Source organism: Canis aureus, chromosome 6 (genome assembly GCF_053574225.1).
Source record: "Canis aureus isolate CA01 chromosome 6, VMU_Caureus_v.1.0, whole genome shotgun sequence".
Classification (NCBI taxonomy): domain Eukaryota; kingdom Metazoa; phylum Chordata; class Mammalia; order Carnivora; family Canidae; genus Canis; species Canis aureus.
The window spans coordinates 80,588,732-80,613,211 of NC_135616.1; the positions used below are offsets into that span (position 1 = coordinate 80,588,732).

General features: G+C 42.5%; 1 protein-coding gene and 1 long non-coding RNA gene across 7 annotated transcripts in view; both read left to right on the forward strand.

The window, feature by feature from the left end:
- LOC144316536 (uncharacterized) overlaps positions 1–9,251 on the forward strand; it is a 57,625-nt gene extending 48,374 nt beyond the window's left edge. For 3 of the 4 annotated variants that reach the window (XR_013382503.1, XR_013382506.1, XR_013382507.1), the window contains one exon: positions 8,775–9,251. This is a non-coding gene — a long non-coding RNA (uncharacterized LOC144316536). Of the gene's footprint in view, positions 1–1,999; positions 2,500–8,774 lie in introns of those variants that run through there. The other variant, XR_013382505.1, reaches the window with a different exon arrangement.
- A 442-nt stretch (positions 9,252–9,693) lies between these two features.
- Positions 9,694–23,710, forward strand: TMEM183A (transmembrane protein 183A). Of its 3 annotated transcripts, none has more exons than XM_077902548.1 (8): positions 9,695–9,902; positions 10,202–10,291; positions 11,313–11,480; positions 15,374–15,530; positions 16,453–16,633; positions 19,280–19,360; positions 21,334–21,489; positions 23,004–23,710. In XM_077902548.1, exons 1-8 carry the CDS (start codon positions 9,794–9,796, stop codon positions 23,187–23,189), a joined length of 1,128 nt encoding a protein of 375 aa, XP_077758674.1. In that variant the 5' UTR covers positions 9,695–9,793; the 3' UTR covers positions 23,190–23,710. The 3 variants fall into 3 exon arrangements, with proteins under 3 accessions (XP_077758675.1, XP_077758674.1, XP_077758673.1); XM_077902547.1 differs by having other exon boundaries at positions 9,696–9,902; positions 15,371–15,530; XM_077902549.1 differs by lacking the exon at positions 21,334–21,489 and having other exon boundaries at positions 9,694–9,902; positions 15,371–15,530.
- The last annotated feature ends 770 nt before the right edge of the window (positions 23,711–24,480 follow it).

Consider the following 24,480-nt stretch of genomic DNA (forward strand, 5'->3'; position numbering starts at 1 on the left):
TTGAACTCAAGACCCTCAGATCAAGAGTCATATGCTCTAATGACTGAGCTAGCCAGGTACTCTGTAACAAAAGCCCTTTAAATTGAAGAGTACAGGGGCTCTTGATCTTGGGGTTGTCAGTTCAAATCCTATGTTGGGTATAGAGATTACTTAAATAAATAAAACTTAAAAAAGGCAATGGAAGATTATAAAACATTGTAAAAAATTAAAAGAGAAATAAATAGAGGAATATAATATATTCATGGATTAGAAAATTAAATACTATAAAGATTTAAATTCTGTATAATAGATCTATAGATTCTTGCAATAATAAAAATTCCAGGCAATTTTAAAAAAAGATTTCGTGTATTTATTTGAGAGAGAGAGAGCATGCAGGAGAGGGCAAGAGCATGAGTTGGGGAGGGGCAGAGGGAGAAGCAGCCTCCTCACTCAGCAGGGAGCCAACACAGGACTCTATCCCAGGATCCTGGGATCATGACCTGAGCTGACTGAGCCACCCAGGCATCCCTCAATGCAGTTTTTTTGGGGTGGAAATTGACAATCTGACTCTAAAAGTGATAGGAATGTGCAGTGTCAAGAATAGCCAATCTTGAAGAGTAAAGTTAAATAACTTCACTACTAGTCATGAAGATTTGTTATAAGGCTAAAGTAGTTAAGTCAGTGTGGTACCAGCATAAAGATAAGTAGATCAATAGAACACAGTAGAAAGTCCAGCAATGGATATATGCATATATAGTCACCTGATTTACAACAGAGATGATACTATAGTACATTGGGGGAAAATATGATCTTTTTGAGCAAATGCTGCTGGATACCCATTTGGAAAAGAATGATGATCTCTAACTCATACTACATACCAAATATCAATTCCTTATGTCTGTTACTATGCATATAGGAGAATGGTTATTCAGTAGGTATTTTAGTGATGTATTTATAGCTAGTAAAATAAGTCTCATTATTCTTTTAGAATTTTGAAATTGGGGGGAAAATTTCCGGAAACACAAAACTTGCCAAGACTGAATTAGGCCCAACAGAAGAGCCTGTCAAAAGAAAGAGAAAATATGAATAGAGTATAACTAGTAAGATTGAATCAGTAATAAAAAATCTCCTGACAAAGAGTAGCCCTGTATCTGATGCCTTCACTGGTGAATTCTAACAAATATTTAAAGAAGGTCTGACATCAATCCTTCTCAAACTCTTTCAAAAGATTGAAGAGAAGGGAGCCCTTGCTGACTCATTCTATTAAGCCAGAATTACCCAGTCAACTTGACTGGGCTAAGGGATGCCCAGATGGCTGGTAAAACATTATATATGAGTGTTATCTGTGAAGATGTTTCTGGAGAGATTTGCATTTGATCGAGTGAGTGAAGAGCTCCACCCTCACCTATGTGAGACGTTTTTGGTGTGCAGTTTTAGAAATGTTAACACATGCATAGATTCATGTAACAACCACCATAATCAACATACAGAACAGTCCTATCACCCCACTAAAATTCTTTTGTGGTGTCCCCTCATCATAACTTCCCCTCCTTCTAACCCCTGGCAACCTCTTGCTGTTTGTTCTCCATCACTGTATTTTTTTTTTTTTTGAGAATTCCACAGAAAAGGAATCATATACTATCTTAACTTCTCAAGACTGCTTCTTTCATTCAGTGTAATGCCTTTGAGATTCACCCACGTTTTTGCACGTGGAACAAGTTATTCCTTTTTTATCACTAATATTCTAGTTTATGGGTTATCACAGTTTGTTTATCCACTCAGCTGTTTAAAATCATCTAGATTGTTTCCAGCTTTTGGCAATTATGAATAGAGCTGCTAGAAGCATTTGTGTACATTTGTGTGTGAACATATATTTTAGTATCTTCTGGGTAAATACCCTGGAGTATGAATTCTGAATAATATAGTAAGTGTATATTTAAGTTTATAAGAAACTGGTAGATTAGGTTTATAAGCAACTGCTAAATTGAGGCTAAATTGTACTGTTTTGCATCCCTACTAGGAATGTATGGAAGTTCCAGCTGTCCTGCATCCTTGTCAGCACTTGGTATTGTCAGTATTCTAAGTTGTGTAATTGTATCTCATTATGATTTAACTTTAAATTTCTCTAATGGCATCTTTTGAACACATTTTCACGTGCTTACTTGCCATCTGTATATCCTTTTTGTTGAAGTGTCTAACCCATTTAAAAATTTAAGTTGTTTGTATTATTTCTGTTATGCCTTCATAATTCTTTAAAGGACTTCATTCAAGTCCTTTATCAGATATGATTTGCAAATATTTCTCCCCAATCTATATATAGCTGTCTTTTCATTGTTTTAACAGTGCCTTTTGCAGAGCAAAATTTCTCATTTTGAAAACCAAATTGGAGACCAATGAATCAATCTTTGTTTTGTGGATTGTGGTTTTGGTGTCATATTTAAGAACTTAGCCTACCCTCAGGTCTCAAAGGCTTCCTCCCATGTTTTCTTCCAAGTAATTTATAGTTTACATCCTATATTTATATATGATACTTTTTGAGTTAATTTTTATATAAAATATGGTTTAGATCAAGGCTTATTTTTTGCATACTGATGTTGTTTTACCTTCTTTGTTAACAAGATTTTTTCCATTGAAATTGCTTTTGCACGTGTCAAAAACCTATTGGCCACACTTGTGTGAGACTATTTAGGGACATTCTCTTCAGCTTCATTGATTGTTGTGTCTATCTATTCCTTTGCCAATGTCACGCTACCTTGATTACTGTAACTCTGTACTAAGTCTTATCATTGGGGGTAATGATTAATTTTATATATCAAATTGGCCAGGCTGTGGTACCCAGACATTTAGTTAGAAACACTAATGTTTGAAAGAAAGAAAGGGAAATTACCTCAGAGGAGTTTGCAGACTCAAAGTGCAAAGCATATGATCAAAGATAGTCAACAAACCCAATGAATAGAAGCACTCCGGAGAAAAGGTAAACGATTGCGCAGTGGATCAAAAGAGGGGTTTATTATTTTTTTTAAGATTTTATTTATTTATTCATGAGAGACACACACACACAGAGAGAGAGAGAGAGAGAGAGAGAGGGGTTGAGACACAGGAAGAGGGCGAAGCAGGCTCCATGCAGGGAGCCCGATATGGGTCTCCATCCAGGGACTCCAGGATCATGCCCTGGGCTGAAGGCAGTCGCTAAACCGCAGGCAGAGCCACCCAGGAATCCCCTCAAAAGAGGGCTTTTTGAGTATATTTAAGATCCTTTCTTTTTTTAAATTTAGGATTATTTATTTATTTATTCATAGAGACAGAGGGGGTGGGGCAGATACAGGCAGAGGGAGAAGCAGGCATCATACGGAGAGCCTGACGTGGGACTTGATCCAGAGTCTCCAGGATCACGCCCTGGGCTACAGGCTGCGCTAAACCGCTACACCACCGGGGCTGCCCTATATTTAAGATCCTTAAAGAGATAAATAAAAGAATGCTATCCTGAAAGCTAGAATAAAAGGTTATAAAACAAAAGAGGCAGATATTAATTAGGATTGAGTAGCTATGAAAGAGAACTAATTATAAATTAAAACTAAAAATAATATTCACCAAAATATACAAAAATAAGCAACAGACAGGGTTATTTTTTAGTGGGGTTACTTCTGATGGCTTCTTGTATTCTACCTTCTGAGATAAGGCCCATGGTTCTGGCCTTGGGCACAAATATACTGAAGCAGGACCAGAAATCATTTCATTTTTCTTTTTTATAGATTTTATTTGAGCGAGTGAGAGGGCACAAGCAGGGGCAGAGGCTGAGGGAGGGGGAGAGGCAGGGTCCTTGTTGAGCAGGGAGCCCAATGTGGGGCTTGATCCTAGGACGCTGGGATCATGACCCAAGCTGAAGGAAGATGCCCAATTGACTGAACCACCCCCAGAGATATTTTAGGACTCTACCTGGTGTTGGAGCTATTTTGTGGGGGCTAAGCTAGGTCAAATTAGATCAAGATTGGAGCAAAGAAGTGAGACAGTGCTTGCTACAGCCAAATACCAGATAAATCCTTTCCTTCTAGTCCATTGGTCTTTGGGTTCTGTAAGCAAAGAACAGGTGCTGAACTGATGTTCTTATCCAATATTCTCTGGAGATTATTAGATAGCCTCGATTATCCAGAGGCTTGCTACTCCAGGAGCTCTGATAACTCATCTGGCTTCATATAGACATCTTGGGAGGACAGAATGTTGTTCAAGACCTCTCCCTTTGGACTTTCAACTATAAATTTCTCAAGGTTATCTCAGAGGTGTTGTGGCCAAGAGCAGGGAATCATGAAAGGTTAAAGGAGCATATGAGGGATGCCCGGGTGGTTCAGTGGTTGAGCTACCTCTGGCTCAGGGCATGACCCTGGGATCCTGGGGTCAAGTCCTGCATCGGGCTCCCTGCATGGAGCCTGCTTCTCCCTCTGCCTCTCATGAATAAATACATAAAATCTTTAAAAATGGGCATGTAAGTCAAGATGTCATCTGAACAGATGACGACTATTTTATAAGATTATGAGAAATCCATTCATTAGTCCTAGGAAGAATACAAGGTCATCTGCCAGAAGAGCCCAACATATGCTTTGGCTGATGCCAAAGGATGAAAATTCATTAAAATCTAACATCTATGGAGATGGCCCAGAATGCTGGTGATGTTTGTCTGCCATCCTGTTGAGTGATCCTGTTGAGGCTGTAGCAATCTTAAAACTGAGGTGTTTTTCCTGTTCACACAATGTGCTGCCCTCCTTCCCCCAGGGGGAACCAGTGGCTTGCTGAATCTGCACTGCAAGTTGGTACAGATAGGTTAGGGAGCAAAGCAATCAGGATTCTTCAGTTACAAACAGAGAAAAACAACTCAAAGTTGCTTAAGATCTCAGACATGTCTCATGAAAACAAGGAAAGGAATGCACCTGGATCTCACAAGTAATTGTAATAAGAACACAGAAAACCTACTTTGAGTCAGAAATCTAAGAAATACCATCTTCATCTCCTGTGCTGTTTCTGGGGGAGTTTGCTTCATTCTTTGCCAGATAAGTGGATAGATAACAAACCTAATCCACTTGACGGGAAAGCAGTCCCTTAGAACCAGGTGTATCCCGTCAGTCATATGTAAGATGTCTGGATCAGCTTCATTTACTTCAAGTTAAGAATCATCTCCTGGTAGGTGATTGATTTATCTCGGCTTTGATAACACGACAGGATGGGAAGGTTGTTTTTGACTTGCAGAGTATGAAACTGATGTGTGAGGTAAAGTGAAGGCTTAAGTATTTTAGGTAATAATGTGGTTGTCGGTTTGAGTTAGTCTGAGGATCGGGGGGAAATGTGGCCAGCGTTTCAACATTTTCCCACATTTCAACCTTCTCCCAACAGTTGGAGCTGTCAGCTCTTCCCATGTGGCCAAGACTTGGTCCTCAAAGCCCTTTCACGTAGCCTCGTTTATCTTAGCATTCACTGAGAGATAGAGCTTGCCATTTTAAGCTTTGTGTGGTTTTAATCTCTATTTCCCATCTACTTATGCCGAGCCTGATCTAAACCTGTGGTTCTCAATAGCTTTGACTTTGTTCTAGTGCAAGCTTTCCTGGACAGGGGCCTAGAAGAACAGTCATTTACTTTATCACTGGAAGGAAGAAACAATTAGTTGGCTTAATAAGTAACCAACCCTCCCTTCCTCCTTCCTTTGTCCTCAATCTGTGGATGACACTCTTAGTCATTTATGGTGGGTGGGGCCACCAAATACCAGTCTGGTTGTTTGGCTCCACTTATCCTGCCAAGTACAAGACAAAAAAAAATATGACCTATTAAGATACTTTTGTATGTGAGGAACAGTGTTCCATCTATATCAGATGTGGAAAGAAAGAATTCCTGAGTGGGAGTCTAGTAGTAATACCTTCTGGTATGGTGACAGTGGTTAGGCAGCAGCTATAGGTTGAGGTGGCTTTAGGAATTTTTTAATGTAATTCTCAGAGCTCTGAGCTAATTATAAGTTGCAGGTATCGTGTTTACAGGTAGCAATGCAGTTCCATTTTATACTGTGGCCACCACTTGTAAGTTAGTAACCTGATTCCTAAACTTTGTAGGGCTAATAATTTACAGAAGCAAGGCAGTGCACCTACTTGGAGTGATACTCACCCTAAACAGAGCATATGAAGAGAATACAGGTTAAGGAAGAACAAATAGCTTCTTCACTGTGAGGAGATTGCTACAGCCTCAACAGGATCACTCAACAGGATGGCAGACAAACATCACCAGCATTCTGGGCCATCTCCATAGACGTTAGATTTTAATGAATTTTCATCCTTTGGCATCAGCCAAAGCATATGTTGGGCTCTTCTGGCAGATGACCAGATAGCAAGAGAACTAAGGATGTGAAATGCCAGGGCGTGGAGGGTTTCAAGAAGGATGGGATCTCCATAGAAATACAAGAAGGAGAACTCAGAAAATACAATTAGGAGATCACTGGTGACCCTGGAGAGTAACTCCTCAGTGAACAAATGAGCTTTGAAGCCAGAGTTCAAAGACACCAGAAATGACTAGGTGCTAAAGCAACAAAGGCCCTGGGTAAAGCTGTATTTATTAGTCATAAATGATAGAGGAGGGATCAATGTTTGGCATAATTTTTTTTTTGGCATTTTTTAAAAAAATTTATTTACTTATTTGAGAGCAAGAGCCAGAGAGATCAGAGACAGAGGGAGAAGCAGCCCCCCACTGAGCTGGGAGCCCAGAGTGGGGCTCCATCCCAGGACCCTGGAATCATGACCCGAGCCGAAGGCAGATGCTTAACTGACTGAACCACCCAGGCACCTCAGGTTTTTTTTTTTTTTTTTTAAGATTTTAAGTAATCTCCGCACCCAACACAAGGCTCGAACTCACAATGCAGAAATCAAGAGTCGTATGCTCCACTGGCTGAGACACTTGAGACATAGATGTTTTCAATACAGAACAGACTTGTGCATAACTGGAAACTAGAGAAAAGAGCTTATAGATAAGAAAGTTATATTCATTTTTATAATTCCTGATATGTTTAGTTTAGCAGTCAATTTTCAGGTTTCATTAGTCCCTAAAATCATGATCCTGAATGAAGCTATATTGCCCCCATGTGGTATAGGCTGTCCAGCAGCTTCATTCTAAACTAGGGGTTAAAAAAAAAAAATAAACTAGGGGTTGGCAAACTTCTTGTAAATGGTAAATATTTTAGATTTGAGTGAAAGTAGCCACAGATAATAAATAAACAAATAGGTGTGATGATGTAGTTAAAACTTTATTTTCAAATATAGATAGGGAACAGATTTGTCCTATAACCACTAGTTTGCTCACTTCTGATCTAAACCTCAACATGAGCTGAACATTAAATTCATCTGGGAATCTTTTTATTTTTTTTTTATTTTTTATTTTTTGGGAATCTTTCTAAAAAAATGTGAATGCCCAGGTCCTACCTCAGCTTACTGAATAAGAACCTTTGGGTGAGGGGTTAGGTCACTGGTACTTTTTGAAATCCCACCAGGGAGTCTAGTGTGCAACCAAGGTGGAGAATTACAGATTCAAACCAATAAGCTTCTAGTTTAAGTGTAGCAAATAATGACAACTAATGTTCATTAAGTGGTTATTATTATATTTCAGATTTCCATATATTATCTTCTTTAATCTTCACAACTCTACTAATTGAGTACCATTATTATTATGCCCATTTTATAGATAAGAAAACTGAATTTTGGTGAGATTAGGTAATTTGTTCAAGGTTGAGGGTACAGAACATGCCACCCCCAAATATACCACTTTGGTATAAAGATTATTTTAAGCTAAGGGCATCTGAGATTCAAGAGATGCAGAAAAGAAAAGCTTTTTAGAGCTTCCTGTATCTGCCTAAAAGCAACATCTCTGGGAAATAAGACTACCATAAATTCTTCTCGAGGGCAGATCTACTCCCGGAAGGAGGCATGAGAATGAAATAGAATGAAAATGGGAATGAAAAAGAATGAGAATAAAACCTACCTCAAATCCCTTATTTAGGAAAGTTTTATGGCCCTAAAGGAGATGAAAAGACCACTTGTACCAACACAGAAAATGATTATCACAGACTTTATTTCCTGTTTGTTCTCCTGAAAATCTACTTATCCTTCCAAAAAGTCATTTGTTTTCCTCTGAGTGCCTTTCTCCTCCTTTCACCTACTAAGATGCTATACATAAACCAAAGGACTTAACAGTCTCGGAGCCCTTGCTTCTTAGTGTTGAAATTTTGAAAGGGGGCAATTAGCAGTTTTGGTATTAGCACTTCTTTCATTCCAATGCATTAAATTGGTAGCATAGGAGCATCTCGGGGGCTCAGCAGGTGAGCACCTGCCCCGGCCCAGGCCGTGACCCTGGGGTCCCAGGATTCAGTCCCACGTCGGGCTCCCCGCATGGAGCCTGCTTCTCCCTCTGCCTGTGTCTCTGCCTCTCTCTCCCTGTGTCTCATGAATGAATAAATAAAATCTTTAAAAAACCCAAAATAGTGTATACCACTGAAAATGAGAACATTTCAGTTCAAACCGTTAAGTTTGCAACAGAGGCGGCGTTTTCTTTTCTTTTTTTATTTACGATAGTCACAGAGAGAGAGAGAGAGGGGCAGAGACACAGGCAGAGGGAGAAGCAGGCTCCATGCACCGGGAGCCCGACGTGGGATTCGATCCCGGGTCTCCAGGATCGCGCCCTGGGCCAAAGGCAGGCGCCAAACCGCTGCGCCACCCAGGGATCCCAGGCGGCGTTTTCAATAGGATTTTTATCTTTTGCACCTTTAACTTCCTCAGAGTCTTGATGCCGGGGTGTTTTAAGCAGAAATCCACGTGGACGTCGGCTTCGTTAATTTTTCTGCGGCCAACGCCGTGAAAGGAAAAGGCTCGGTGCTCAGCAGCTGCGTTTTGAACCTGACAACAAACGCGCGTTACGTACACGTGGGAAAATTATTTCAAGCACTTTTTCTCTTATTTTTTTTAAAGACTTATTTTTATTTATTTATGATAGACATAGAGAGACAGAGAGGCAGAGACACGGGCAGAGGGAAAAGCAGGCTCCACGCAGGGAGCCCGACGCGGGACTCGATCCCGAGACTCCAGGGTCACGCCCTGGGCTGCAGGCGGCGCCAAACCGCTGAGCCCCCCCGGGATCCCCCAGTTTCTCTCAGTGGACAGCCCGCTAGACCTCTGTGTTCAGCTAGACCAGGGCAGCTCGCGGGTAGGAGCCGCCCCGCCGGGCTGCCCCGGCCTTCTCCTCCCCTGCCCCTCCCCCGCCCCTCCCCCCCACGGGGGGTCCACCACGCGGGCGAGCCGCGGGCCGCCGGCGGCACAGCACGGCGCAGCCTCCCTCCGCTCCCCGGACGAAGGGAAGGCCGCCCCTTTCCCCGTCGAGGCTCCCAGTACCTCGCTCGCAGGCGCGTCGGGCCGCCGCGACCTCCGCGGGAGAAACGGGGATGCTCGCGGAGCCCCGCGGGGCCGCCGGCGCGAGGGCCCGGCGTGCGGACGCCCGGGCGACCCCGGAGGCCGCGGTGCGAGCCCGTCCCCGACCGGCTACGCCCCGCAAGGGCCGCGGGCGGAGGCACGCAGGCGCAGGGTGATGACGTCCTCGGCAGCCAGGCGTGGACCCGCGGGTGCCGGATGATGACGTACTCCAAAGCCAGGCGCGGATTGGCTCCCACCTGGGGCGTCGGCCGCCCACGCGACGCGGAGCCCCGGCCTCAGCCTCGCGAGAGCCGCGGACTCCGGGGCGGGATGGCCGCTGAGCCGGGCGGAGCTGGCGCGCGGCTCCTGGAGCCGGCTCTCCGGCCCAAGACATGGCCCGGGGGCCCGGCCCGCTAGGCCGGCCTCGCCCCGACTCGGTCGCCATGCCCAAGAGGGGGAAGCGACTCAAGTTCCGGGCCCACGATGCCTGCTCCGGACGAGGTGGGCGAGCGGGCGGGGGCGGGGCGAGCGCCGGGCGGCGCGTAACGGGAGGCGCTGGGGCGGCGGGGCGGGGAGCTCGGGCTGCAGGCTGCGGGGCGGGGAGCTCGGGCGGCGGGGAGCTCGGGCTGCGGGCCTGCGGGACTGGGAGCACGGGCGGCGGGGCGGGGAGCTCGGGCGGCGGGGAGCTCGGGCTGCGGGCCTGCGGGACTAGGAGCACGGGCGGCGGGGCGGGAGCTCGGGCTGCGGGGTGGCGGGGAGCACGGGCCCAGGCCGCCCCTGAGGTGGCTGCTGTCTTTCAGTGACCGTGGCGGATTATGCCAACTCGGACCCGGCGGTCGTGAGGTCTGGACGGGTCAAGAAGGCCGTCGCCAATGCGGTGCAGCAGGAAGGTAGGCCCGGCGGCGTGGGGCTCCGCCTCGGTGTTTTCCTTGCGAGAGCTCCTGCATACCTTCCGCGGTCCTGCTGTATTCGGAGCGGGTGAAACGGAGGATTCGCCAAGACCAGGGACATTTTATTCTGTAGCAGAAATACCTTATTTCTGTCTCTGCATTAAAAAAAAAAAATCTTTGCATACTTTTTTTTTTTTTTTTTTGTGGTTTCCACTGCTTGCTTCTCGGTTATTCACCTTTCCCCCTGTGGTTCACATTATATTCCCCTATTGTTCTGTGTTTGCTTCTCTGTGTGATGACCCTGAAGGATGCTTCTCCTCTCTGGCTTCTCTTACTTTCAAGCCTGTTACTCACAGGTCCCCGAGGCTTGTACCTTTAGGGCGCCTACTGTCTCCACCTGGGAGCAGGGTCCAGCTGGATCCCGTTTCTCTCCAACATTGCTCCTCAGAATTTGTGCAAATGAGAGTAGCATTCACTTTTTGTTTTTATGCTACAGGGTTTGTAGTCGGAGAATAACGCCCTCCCTTTTTCTTCAGAGCTGAAGATGACTCTACTAAGGAGTCAGTTTTGTGTTTGTACAAACATTGTACAGATATTTGTATATGTTGGAATTTGCCCATTGCTTTCCAGTTTTCTGTATTTAAAATGCTAACATAGGTGCTATGCGTTTTTAGGCACTAGGTGGCCCAGCGGTTTAGCGCCACCTTTGGCCCAGGGTGTGACCCTGGAGACCTGGGATCGAGTCCCACGTCGGGCTCCCTGCATGGAACCTGCTTCTCCCTCTGTCTGTGTCTCTGCCTCTCTCTGTGTGTCTCTCATGAACAAATAAATAAAATCTTAAAAAAAAAAAAAAAAAGGTAAAATGCTAACATTTCTCTTTGGTTCTCACCTTCCTTCAGCCGACCCTCTCACACTATTCCCCCCCTTCCTTATTCTCATGGGTGTTGATGTCCTGTCTGAGTCATTTGTGTTTCTGGATGAGACTCTGCCATTTCATTCTTCCCTTATTTTCTTCTTCTAGTAAAATCTCTCTGTGGCTTGGAAGCCTCCCAGGTTCCTGCAGTGGAAGCGCTCTCTGGGGTTGGTGAGCCCTGTGACGTCATTGACAGCAGTGACGAGATGGATGCCCAGGAAGAGAGTGTCCATGAGAGAACCATCTCCAGAAAGAAGAAGAGCAAGAGGCACAAAGGTATGGGTTCGCTTGGATTAGTCCTGGTGATACCTGTTCATTTTCTCAGTAGCACAAGAGGTGATACTGGTGGAGAACCAGGGTCTGGATCTTAGTAGTGGGACAGATTTAATATACCAGGGCATTCTACGTTTGTCCAAATTTAAGAAGAGATTGGTAAGAATCAGTAGATTTCTGGAGCAGTAAACTCGACTATATTAGCCATTCCCTGAGAACATGTCATCATTAGGTAAGACTCCTATGGTAACATGAATACAAAAAGCCTTTGCATTTCTGGATTTCCGAGCAGGTAAGGACACAAAGATAGGACAAAAAAATGTTTTCTCAGATATGTGGATTATATATAACCGGTTGCATTTCAGCTGAAGTTAGGTATCAACTATGGACTTTAAAGTGGCCTGCAATTTTTAATGTCTGCTTTATGTCTAATAGCTACTGTAGGAAATAGAAAAGTATGTGATTTTATATTTTAGGGGCAATAAAACTCACACAGTGAAACAAAAATAAGCTGATAGTATATAACGTGCCAAACGTTCATGCAGTGGTTTGCTCTATACTTAGTGAATCAGACTTTTTTTGGGTTGCAACCAGAAGCTTTTTCTCTTTTCTTTTCTTTCCTTTTCTTTTTTTTCTTCTCTTCTCTTCTGTTTTTTTTTTCTTTTCTTAGCACAAGTGAGGGGGCAGTAGACAGAGGGAGAAGCAGGCCCCCCACTGAGGAGAGAGCCTGACCTGGGGCTTGACCTCAAGACACTGGGATCATGACCTGAGGTGAAGGTGGACCAAATGAGCCACGAGGTGCCCCCAGAATAGCCATTCTTAAAGCTAAAGTGGTTCCAGTGATCACCTAGACTTAGGGGATGCTGAAGTAATAAATTATACGTATATTTTTGGTTTCAGCTCTACCAGAACTTTTACCTGTACTTAAGAGTCAATTAACAGTTTGCAGTTATGCCAATTACTGTCATTGATACCATTCTTTTCCAGAAGACCAAAATTAATACTGATGTTCCTCACACTTCTTTGTTCCTTAAATTCTTTCTTGAAATCCCTACTCATCGTCACCATGCTATTAGAGATTCAACATGCTCTATTTTGTGTTGGGGCACACTCCATAGAACACCTTATAGACTTCTAAAACACGTTTATGGACACAAAATTCACTTTTTTAGAGTGTACAATTCAGTGGTTTTAGTAGGTTTACATAGTTGTGCAGCTATCATCGTGATCTAAATTTAGACCATTTTTATCACCCCAGACTTATTAGCATTATTCCCCATTCCCTCCCAACCCTCCCACTGCCCTACAGCCCACCCTGCAGACACCACATTGTGTCCCTATGGATTTGCCTGTTCTGGACATTGCATATAATTAGACTCATATAACATGCAGTCTTTTGTGTCTAGCTTTTTTCACTTGGCATGTTTTCAGGTTCACCCATTTTGTAGGATGTATCAGTCCTTCAGTTTTTTCAGTTGGCTATTTTGATAATGCTGCTGTGAACACTCTTGGACAAGTTTTTGCATGGACATATATTTTCATTTCTGTTGGGTATGAGTGAAATTGCTGAATCACATGATAACTAACTTTTTGAATAATTGCCAGTGTGGTTTTTTCAAAAAAATGTTTTATTTATTTATTAGAGCATGTGTGAGAAAGCATGAGCCAGGGGGAGGGGCAGAGGGAGAGACTCTCTGTTCAGCCTCCAACAGGAGGCTCAGTCCCAGGACCCTGGGATCATGACCTGAGCCAAAGGCACACACTTGTTTAACTGAGCAACCCAGGTGCCCCGCCTGTGTGTTTTTTGAGGTTTCCATTTTGCATTCCCACCAGCAGTGTATGGAAGAGGTCCAGTTTTTCTACATTGTCACCAACACTTTTTATTTTCTGACTTTTTAAATCACAGCCATCTTAGTGGATGTCAAGTGGTATCTCATGGTTTTGATTTGCATTTGGCTAATGATGTTGAGCCATCTTTTCATGGGTAGGTGCTTATTGCCCATTTGTATGTCTTCTTCAGAGAAATGTCTATTCAAATCCTTTGCCCATTTTTTAAGTTGGGTTGTCTTTTTATTACTGAGTTGTGAGAATTCTTTTTATATTCAGGATATTAGTCACTTACCAGCTATATGATTTGTGGCTTACAGACTTTTAACTATAATTCATCCTTTAGGTGCTTGCTCTGCTTTGCTCTGATTAGGTTCCTTCTAGTCAGACTGGTCTCCCTCCTCCCCCCTCCTTCTTTCTTTTAGCTTCTTTTTAATGAAACAAATACAGAAGAGAGGATAGTATAAGGAATCCCATCTAGCTCTTATGCAGCATTAACACCAACTCATGTCCATTTTTGTTTCAACTACTATTACTCACCCCAACGCATATACTGTGCTTTATTCTGTAACAATTTCCAGGTATTGTGTTATCATCTCTAAATGTTTTGGTAGTTCCCTCCAAAAGACAAATACTCTAACGAAAATTAATCATGTCTAAAAATGTTTACAATAATTTCTTGATAGCATCAAAATCCTGTTAGACTTGTCTTTATTGCCATCACATGTGTTTTGTTTTTCTAAGTATCTGGGCTTCATGTTAGATTTCACTTGGAATACTTTTGCTCGTAACTATCAAAGTTTATTCTATCTTTCATGGCTTATCTCTGTGAACTTTTCCTTTACTAATTCTATTTCCTACGTTTTGAAGTTTCTTAATAATGATGTTTAAAACACTAACAATTCCTTGTCAGTAATTACTGAGCTTTGTCCCTAAAGACAGCATTTTTAAATAGCATTTTAAATAGCAGTAAACATCCTGATGGGTCTCAGAAATTGTGATAGAGAGTTAATGTGGGAGAAGATGGGGTCTAAACATGGTAGGACTGAGCCTTCAGTGATCACTGGAATCTACAGGAAAGATTAGGAACCAGAGAAGAGGATGTTTTAGAGGTACTGGTCTCTGGTATGAAGAACCCACTGCAGTAACGCAATTGAGTCATACTGCCGCAGGAAGCAGTTAGCTCAAAAGGTAGAGGCAGCTTTGGAGAGGTAGTGTAGGGTCTTTTTGGAAAGAAACAGAAAGAAGAAAGCTGGCTTTTGGTTAGTTCTGTGACTAGGTCTGAATTACAGGTTAGGGGTAAGGTTTGCCCGAATGCAAGTGTCCTTATGGAATGTGAGTTTTTACTTGGACCTGAGACACCTAAATGTACTTAACGAAGTGTGAAGGAGAATGAGGTGGGGATGCATTGTCACAGGGCATCTTTGAGTAGTGAACACCGTGGCTGGCAATGAAATGAGGAACTAGAAGGAGAGGAACATGCCTACTGGCATTTATTGAGTAATGAAAATATACTGTAACTTACTTATTGAGCTTGCACTTTGGGGTTTCCTCATATCATTTTAAAATCAGTTGTTTTAAATGATTGAACTGAAGAAAATGTTTGGTGGAAGGGGATCACGAGGGGGAAATCAGGGGCAGAGTTTATAGTGCAAAGTTAGAATTTGGAATAGAAACCTGGGTGTCTGTTTACTGTAACTAGTGGTAAGATTATGTCTTCTGACTAGTAAAATGGGCTCAGTAATATTTTCCTTGTATCTGTTGAAGAATTATTAGAGTAGAATGATATAACGTGTAAAACTTTGAAAAACTTTGAAAACTTCAAATAGCAAATACATAGTATGTGAATAGTTGTTAAAGAAAGGGCTTAAGAATGAGACCCAGTCACTTGGGCAACAGGAAGCAAACATTTCCAGTAGCTAGAATAAGCAGGAAATGATTAGTCTGAGAGGCTTCGTTGGACCTATTTTAAACTCTGCAAGCCCTGGGAGAATTGAAAGGATTGGGGATCTTTAGATATGTGCATAATCGAAGGTCAGAGGTCATAGCTCTTTTTTCTGTTTCAGAAGACCTGGACGGAGCTGGAGGAGAAGAGTATCCTATGGATATTTGGCTATTACTGGCCTCCTATATCCGTCCTGAAGACATTGTGAATTTTTCCCTGATTTGTAAGAATGCCTGGACTGTCACTTGCACTGCTGCCTTTTGGACCAGGTTGTACCGAAGGTGCGACCTCAGAAACTTACTCTATTATCTGTGTAGCTGATTTCATTGCTGTTTGTGATTTGGAGCTACTTCCTGGACAGTGACCTCTTTTCATTTTCTCTACTCCATGCCTGGGCATGAGCCTGGCTTTGGATTCCTTGAGCCCCTCTCTACTTTAAAATTGGTATTATTAATTTCTCCAGATAATTGTCTTTCCTTTGGTTGCCCCCTCCCCTCATTCAGTGTCCACTTTCAGCAAAAAGTCTTACATCAAGTCTTAAAAAGAATGGTTTGACTTGTCTTCAGAAGTTTATCTTAGCTAGAATTTTCAAAAGCTGCAGATGCCTATCTTTTTTCCTTTCTAACTGGATTAGCTGTTTCTTAGTTGGGTGGTTATCTGGAAGTATCATAGTTTTTGCACTCATGCTTCCCTATGCATAGTTGTAGTAGTGAGTAAATGACAGGATTAGTAAGACAACTGGCTTTTGATACCGGGTGTGGAAGTGTAATGAAGATTATAAACTGTCAGTAGGGGTGTTGTGGGAAGGGATGTTGGGGTAGAAGGGTGTACAGAATTTGCTGAGACCTATGATGGGACAACCTGGTGGCTCTTCAGTATACATTCCTTTTGAACAACTGAAGTATATTGTACTGGTGTCATTTTTTAGAGTAAAATAGGATTTAGAATTTTAACATGGATGGAGTGGAGGATTATAAGGTATATGTGAATTGGGTTTTGCATAGCAAAGAAGCAAAAGTAGCCAAGAAATGAAGGTAGTGATGTGTGCTTGCGTGCGTGCGTGTGTGTATGAGGGAACACTGGACAAGCTAACTGCTGGGCAGCAGAATAGTATAATTAAGTTCATACAGAGAGTCCTAGGAGACTGACCTAGAGCAGGAGAGACAGGTCGCATATTGGTAGGAGTAATGTGTCATGTTTCAGGCACTACACGCTGGATGCCTCTCTGCCTTTGCGCCTGCGACCAGAATCAATGGAGAAGCTGCGCTGTCTCCGGGCGTGTGTGATCCGATCTCTATACCATATGTATGAGCCCTTTGCTGCTCGAATCTCCAAGAATCCAGCCATTCCAGAAAGCACTCCCAGCACATTAAAGAATTCCAAAGTAAGTGAGGATTATTGTTGGGGGCTAACTAGGGGACTCTTATGGTGGGCCTCTTAATATGGCTTGTCTCCAGCTTCCTTGATGGGGAGGGCTAGGGCTATATGTCCCAGGCTGTTAGAGGTCTAATACAAACTTTCAGGACTCAAAGGTTTCACTTCTCTAAGACATTCCTGCTCTGCTGGGCTGGCTCCTCTTATCTTTATAGCTTTCTTGTGCTTTTAGCATATTCTTTATTCTCTTTAATATGTTCTCATGCATTGTACATTGGACCATTTTAGATGATTTTGATGGTTTGGGTTAGGAAGAGCACAACTCGAATGGTAGATGTAAACCATAATTCTCACAAGATGCTGTAAATCATGATGCAAAGATATAGCATGAACACCTTAGTATTTTCTTTTCCTAATGTGACCTTGATATCTGGGATTCTTTCTTCTTATTGACCTCCTTAAAAGATTTTTGTGTGGACTTTTAACATATGCTAATTGCCCACTATTGCCAAGCTCTCGGCTAGGTCATTTCAGAGACTATAAGGTATTCCTACCCATAGACTTTAGCTCTCTAAAATTCTTCCTGTGTCCTAGGCTATTTCTTATATCTTGGGGTGGCCCTAGTAGTTTATATTCATACACTGTATTCAGGTGTTCGGCATTCTTTTGATTTGTAAACAGATCTGTTAGCCTTTGGCCCTTTCTCCCTTTTTCTCCATAATGAAACATCCAGGGAACCCACCTTTGCCAAGCTACACCAGTACAACAGATAGGATGACTTAGGCAAGTTGATGTCTCAGCCTATTTCTCCTTCAACTAATACCAGTGTCTGAATTTTGTATCTTTCAAGTTGGTGGGTAATTTTTATTACTCTGTTCCTACCCCAAATCTAGTGTTCTGTAGCACTTTCTGTTCTCTCCTTTTTTTTTTTTTTTTAAATATTTTTTTTCTTTTATTTATTTATGATAGTCACAGAGAGAGAGAGAGAGGCAGATTCACAGGCAGAGGGAGAAGCAGGCTCCATGCACCGGGAGCCCGATGTGGGATTCGATCCCGGGTCTCCAGGATCGCGCCCTGGGCCGAAGGCAGGCGCCAAACCGCTAGGCCACCCAGGGATCCCGCTTTCTGTTCTCTCCTATTTTGTTTTTGTGTGTTCCGTAATGAAGCTTCTCCCCTAGTTTAGCTCCACTGTGATAATATTCCACCTGGCACATATCGATCGAAAGGGTACTCTTGGTTTCAAGATTATCGAGGTTCCTTTGAGAGTTGCAAACTGAGATGGTCAGGGCCCTAGGCTGAGCTCAATTTAATATCACACTAGCTGGTGGCTTTAGGGTGGAGGAGAATGCGGGGCGAGTAGAATTTCACCAGCAGCTGCTGCTTCTAGTAACACGAGTGGACGGTGTATCATCTCGCACTTGCAGTTTCCCTCCCCCAGAAACATTTGATAGTATCAGACCAACTGTGACGAGGTGGAGATCATCCCAAAGCTAACCATGCCAGGTGTGAATCAGTTGCTGGGCGTAGAGCAGCGTTGGACAAACTCCTCATGCTTGACACATCCTAGCGGCTCCAGTGCGCAATGCAAGTGCTACTGCCTAAATCGAAAATACCTGTGTCTAATATTCTTACCACTGTATATTAATTTTTTGAAAGAAGATTATAAAAAGCCAAGGTGGTGATAACTGAGATGTTAATCCAAACAGTAAGCCTAGGCCACCTGGCTGCTGCTTTTGTGCCTTGTTGTTAGAGATCTCTGAAGAAGATTGGGACCTGCAGTGACAGGTGTCCCATGCATGGCCTTGCCACGTGTATAACCATAATAGCATGGCATTCAGGGAGTTGGCAGCACACCTAAAGGAAGTTGTCCCACGTTCCTGGACTCCAGCTTTTCGTATTTGATTCTCCCTCTCTCTCTTTTCAATAGCATAGCTTGTATGGGACACTGGAGCCGCTGTGATGGCAGCAGAAGTGTTTGCCCCTTAAAGCCAAGCCCATTATTTTTGATGGAACAGCAGGACGTACAGGGCATGTCTGAAGGGCAGGACAGCTGGCACGGCGGACGACCCACCCCTTGTCCCCTGGGAGGTACTTAACTTCTTGTGTTAACCCTAGCTGTAGCCTGACTTTCCTGGAGGGGCTTACTCTAGACTGGATTCAGCCCAGCTCTGTCATTTTCACACCGGCTCTCTGCTCCCAGGTGGTCCTGAGTGGCTTGCTCCTATTCAGGGCCGGCCATCTCTGCCTGCCTTACGGCTTTGTTATCATCTTGCCTGGTGGCTAATAGCTGCCCTTATGTTTTTATATAGAGGAGTAGCTTGCTGAATCAGAGAATGTCCCAGTCTCTGGAGACCATGTTTCTGTCTTTAAAGATGAGAACAGTGGGGGTTGCCCTCTACAGCATCTGAGGTTGACTTATATTGGTCCCTCTTCTCTTTACTGAATGGCCTTGGGACTGGCTCTTTTCATGTTGCACCAGTGTCAAACTGGGGGGCGGGGGGTTCTCTGTGCCAAAGTAAGATCTCAGCATTGGGACTGTGGCTGGCTTTGGAGCTGTCAGACAGGTTTTTGCTGATTATTTTTTGATACTTTATTTGGATTTTTTCCTTTTCTATCTTTTATTATTTATTTATTATTTATTTTTATTTTCTTACAGTGCTTACTTTTCTGGTGCAGAAAGATTGTTGGGAACAGACAGGAACCAATGTGGGAATTCAACTTTAAGTTCAAAAAACAGGTATGTAGTTGTATCTTCTCTTTGTTTTTTAGGTGGTATGTTCTAATAAATTTCACTAGGTATAAAATTGCCTTATTAAAATCAAATAGTACCCATCAAAATTTACAATAATGTTGTGAAAAGAAAAGGAAGAAGAACTATTCTACGTGAAAGAGACATGGCAGGGGCACCTGGGTGGCTCAGTGGTTGAGCGTCTGCCATCAGCTCAGGTCATGATCCCAGGGTCCTGGGATGGAGCCCCACATCGGGCTCCCTGCTCCGCGGGGAGTCTACTTTTTCCTTTCCCTTTGCTGCTCCTCCTGTCCCCTGCTTGAGCTCTTTCCCTCTCTCTCTCTGTCAAATAAGTAAATAAACTATTAAAAAAAAAGTAATGAAAAAGTCATGGCAGTATAATAGCTGAATGTAAAGAGTAAACCTCGAGTGGGTACTGAATCAGGGAGCAAACAGCTCTAATAGACACTTGGGACAATTGGAGAGATTTGAGTATGCTATAAATGTTAGATGATGTGAAATTATCATTAATTTCTCAGATGTGATGATGATACTCTGGTTCTATATAAGTGTCTATTCGTGCCAAGTAAGGGTCCTGCGTGAGTGCTACTTTCAGATGGCTTTGTCCCCTCCACCGTTTTATGTTATTGTTTTATTTTATTTTTTAAAAGATTTTATTATTTATTCATGAGAATACACAGAGAGGAGACAGAGAGAGAGGCAGAGGCACAGGCAGAGGGAGAAGCAGGCTCCATGCAGGGAGCCCAACGTGGGACTCGATCCGGGGTCTCCAGGGTCACGCCCTGGGATGAAGGCAGGTGCTAAACTGCTGAGCCACTCGGGCTGCCCTCCTCCACTGTTTTATACATAACATGAGAGGTGAGAGGAGAGGAAGCAAATATGGTGAAATATCTAATGGTAGAGGGCATATGGGAGTTTATTGCATTATTTTAGTAACCTTCTGTGTAGTTGATTACCTAAAGGTGGGAAAAAGGGAAAAACGTGTTATAACCATGTACTGAGGTTATTTGCCTGTAATTTTTTGTTTTTCAAAGCACATGTATTTGTAAACAGCAGTAATTTATGTGGTTTTACACTTCAGGCCGTTTGGGGAAGTCATGAGGAAAGGCACTAACTGCAAGAGGCTATTTATAAGAAGAATAGATAGTAATCTCTTTCTGCTTCTTGCTTGGACTGTACCCGAGATCTTGGCCAGTGTGAGGATCTACTTTGCCTTTACTTCTCCTCAGCAGCCTCATGTCTTCTTCTGTCTCCCCTTCTTAGTATCTCACTGAGGAGACACATTACAAATATGATCAGTTATCCCTCACTTGATGGCTGGTGAGTTACAGATAAGTTTATAATGAAAGTAAATCATATTTTTCCATTGGTTTTTCATAAACATGGTTTTAGGGAAGAATTTTGGCTTCCAGTCATTTGATATTAATAAGATGTGTTCAAACTGTGATACCCATTAGATGTTGATGGAAAGTCCACCATAGGACCTTTCTGGGAAGGGGCTGCAGAGCGGTCTCAGCGGTGTCCAAGCTGAGACCAGAATTAACTGTAGGAAGGTGAATGCTCAGCTTTCCTTTAGGTTTGAGACTTGTGGTTCCTTTATTTATGGTGCCTAGAATTAGATGGCCACGTCTGCTTCTATCCCTTTTGTGCAGCAGATGTTCTTTGGAGTCTGACGAGTCATGAGGAATATGCAATCTTTGAAACATTGGCGAGCCTCTGACAGAACTCTTAAGTTTCCATTTCTTGCCAGGTGGCAGGAAATACCGTCTAAGTGAAGCGTATACCCACTGCCATGTTGCTCATCCAAATGTGTCTCCTCTTCTTTCAAAGGGCAGGTTTTCCTTGATCTCTGTAGAAACCAATATGCAATATGTATGTAAAGAGAGCCATAGGATTTTCGCTGAAGTCCCAGAGTCATCAGCATTTCCTCTAAGCCATTAGAGTAATTCTGTTTGCTTCAGTCCCCTAGATTAAAGAGCAAATGTATGGGAGGCTTGCAGCCTCCCATTCAGTATGAAGATGTTCATACCAACCCAGACCAGGACTGCTGCCTCTTACAGGTCACCACCCTCAACTTCATCTTTATTCCAATTGTCATGGGAATGATATTTACCCTGGTAAGTGGAGACGGAATGTCATCCTTCTCTCTCTCATAGACTCTCACTATACCTATACCTAAAACCTATACCTAAACCTATACCTAGGTTTTTATTTTTATTTTCTTTAAAGTTTTTATTTATTTATTTATTCATGAGAGACACAGAGAGAGGCAGAGACACAGGCAGAAGGAGAAGCAGGCTCCATGCAGGGAGCCTGATGCGGGACTCGATCCGGGACTCCAGGATTATGCTCTGGGCCGAAGGCAGGTGCCAAACCGCTGAGCCACCCAGGGATCCCCTATACCTAGGTTTTTAAAGAAATTTGTAATTTAACCATTGAGGAAGAGATCTTGAAGAATAATTTTTTTAAGAGTCTGAAAGCAGACTTGTGTATTAGGAACAGATTTATGGAGAAGTTAATTATATCCGAGAATACTTGTTTTTTTCTTATAGTAAAGGGAATATTTTTATGTCTTCTGTGTCATGATCACTAATATTTGAGAAACATTATCCTTTCAGAGATAACAATGAGGCTTATAAATGAGCACTGTATGTCGGGACATTGAGGCACGCTTGCAGTGTCATAAATGGAATACTGAAATGTAGGGTCACCAGCTCTGTCCCTTATGTGATGGTGACTATTCAAGCTTTAGCTAAGAATTAGAGTAGTAAATAACAAATATGTCTCTGGCACATTTTCCAGGTTTTTAAAATTCTCAACTGAATTGAGAACTTGAGAGTTCATGTAATTTATCTTCTCTGTCCTTTAGCCTTATGTTCAGAGATACATGGAATTCCTTCTTCTATACTGAAAATAGTTTTATTCTTTTTTTTAATGGTAAAATAAATAATACTTCATGTAAAGAATGTAAATAATACATAAATACATTAGAATGTAAATAATACATAAATACATTAGTAAAAAATAATACATAAATACGTTTATTCTTCTCTAACTACTAACCTTTTGGGAACTTTTTTTTTTAACATATCTGTTATGTATTTGTATACACCTAATCTCTTAAATAAATGTATATAATTGAGATTATATCATATATGCTGTATTGGTTGTGAGGCACCTGTCCCCTCCCTCTAGATTAAGTCACATTAATGACCTAGTTATATATTCATTTTCTGTGTACTTGATACTCATACAGTCCTGTTCAAACTAGTGTGTATATAAACAGATTTAGAGATTTTGTGGTTTATTTTACCAAAAATGTGATCAGATGTATGTGTCATGCATCTTTTTTGACTTGCTCAACAATATCTCCTCAGAACCTCTTCAAATCAGTTCGTATAGTTCTAACACAGTTTTTAAAAATTGGTTTCAGTGCTAGTCTAAGTGCATGTATCCTAATTTATTCAGTCATTTGAGAGGCTTTCTTTACCATAGTTTAAATATGAAGAATTTCATTTTGTGGCCTAGCTAGGGCCTAGCTAAATTTTGTCTAGACTGTCTTTATTTCAGAATGAACCATGGGAAAACAGGGTTGTTTAATTTGGGTGCTGAATTTGCTCTTCCCTCCTAGTTTACTATCAATGTGAGCACGGACATGCGGCATCATCGTGTGAGACTGGTGTTCCAAGATTCTCCTGTCCATGGTGGTCGGAAACTGCGCAGTGAACAGGGTGTGCAAGTCATCCTGGACCCAGTGCACAGCGTTCGGCTCTTTGACTGGTGGCATCCTCAGTATCCGTTCTCCCTGAGAGCATAGTTACTGCTTCCTGTCCCTGAGGGCAGCGCTGAGCTAGGCCAGTCCATTAGTAATCAGATGCCAGTTTGGAAGGGGTGTCTGGATTGTTTATCTGGTTAGTAATGCACATGCTCCTCTGGTTCCTGGGGCTCCTATTAGGGGAAGGAGAAGGATTGAATCAAGAGGAAAAACAACTATGATTTATAAACATATTGTAATGTAAAAATTTGCATTTGAAAGGAAAAACCTGGCCCTATTTTCTGTGTTAAAACCCCATTTGGTGCTATTGAGTTTGTTGTTCTTTATTCTTTTATCCCAGCAAAAATGGATGATCTTGCTCTAGGGAAAAATTAAGCCCTTCAATCTCCAAACAGGGAAGTTTCAGCATTCCCTTGTGATCAGAGAGGAGGCTTCAAGGCCTAAAATTGTTGCTATTGTTACTTCCCATTAAGCTGCCCCTCAAATTCAAGTGAATATTTTCTCTTCTCCCTTTACCTTTCTCCAGAAATAAAGCAGGTGACAGGGTTTTCAGAATCTTATAAGATTGACTTGTGTATCTTTCTTTAAACATATTTTTTGGATGTTTATTGCGTAAATATTTTTCTGCCGAGTTTTGATTTTAGGTAGTTTTTGCATGAGGCTTGATGGTGGTGATTGATGGCTTTGTGCCTTTGGTACTTTACTAGGAACTTTACATAGTATCTTTAATTCTCATGATCCTGCAAGGTAGGTGACAGTATTCCCATTCTGTGGTTGAGAGAACTGCATGAGTGATTTACCCAAGGCTATGCAGCCAGGTCTTCTTGCTGTACCAGAGTTAAAAAGTTCAGGTTCATTCCTTGTGGTAGACGGTGGCAAAAAGGGAAGGCAGAGTGTACACAGACAAAGTAAAAATTTGTGGTCTGTACCTTGTCCCTAATCAGCCTGAAAGGTATAGGAGATTGATCAAAGAGTCTTTGAAATACGTGTTTCTAAATAAATTGTAAAACTAACCAAGAAAAGCAGGAAGGATAAGAAGGATAATGGTATTTTCATTGAGTTGTTAGAAAGGCATTTATATGCTGAAGGTCGTTTAAGAAAAATGTATCCAGTGTTGAAACCAGTCTCCTGAACTATAAACATTTAGTGACCTTCGTCTGCTCTGCCCTGTGTGGCCCATCATCCTCTGTGCCTCCAGAAGCCTGACCTCTTCATTCCTGCAGAAATGCTAATGTCCTATTAGTCAGAGGACTTTCTGTCCCTGGTGTACTCTGAGAAGAGCATCAGGGGTGGGATTTTGGTTTGATTTTGTTTTTGTTAACAAGATAACCTT

Coding starts and splice junctions, on each gene's coding strand:
- TMEM183A (XM_077902547.1), top strand. CDS start 9,794: ATGGCCCGGGGGCCCGGCCCGCTAGGCCGGCCTCGCCCCGACTCGGTC. Junction 9,903..10,201: donor CGATGCCTGCTCCGGACGAG/GTGGGCGAGCGG, acceptor GCTGTCTTTCAG/TGACCGTGGCGGATTATGCC. Junction 21,490..23,003: donor TGGGAATGATATTTACCCTG/GTAAGTGGAGAC, acceptor CTTCCCTCCTAG/TTTACTATCAATGTGAGCAC.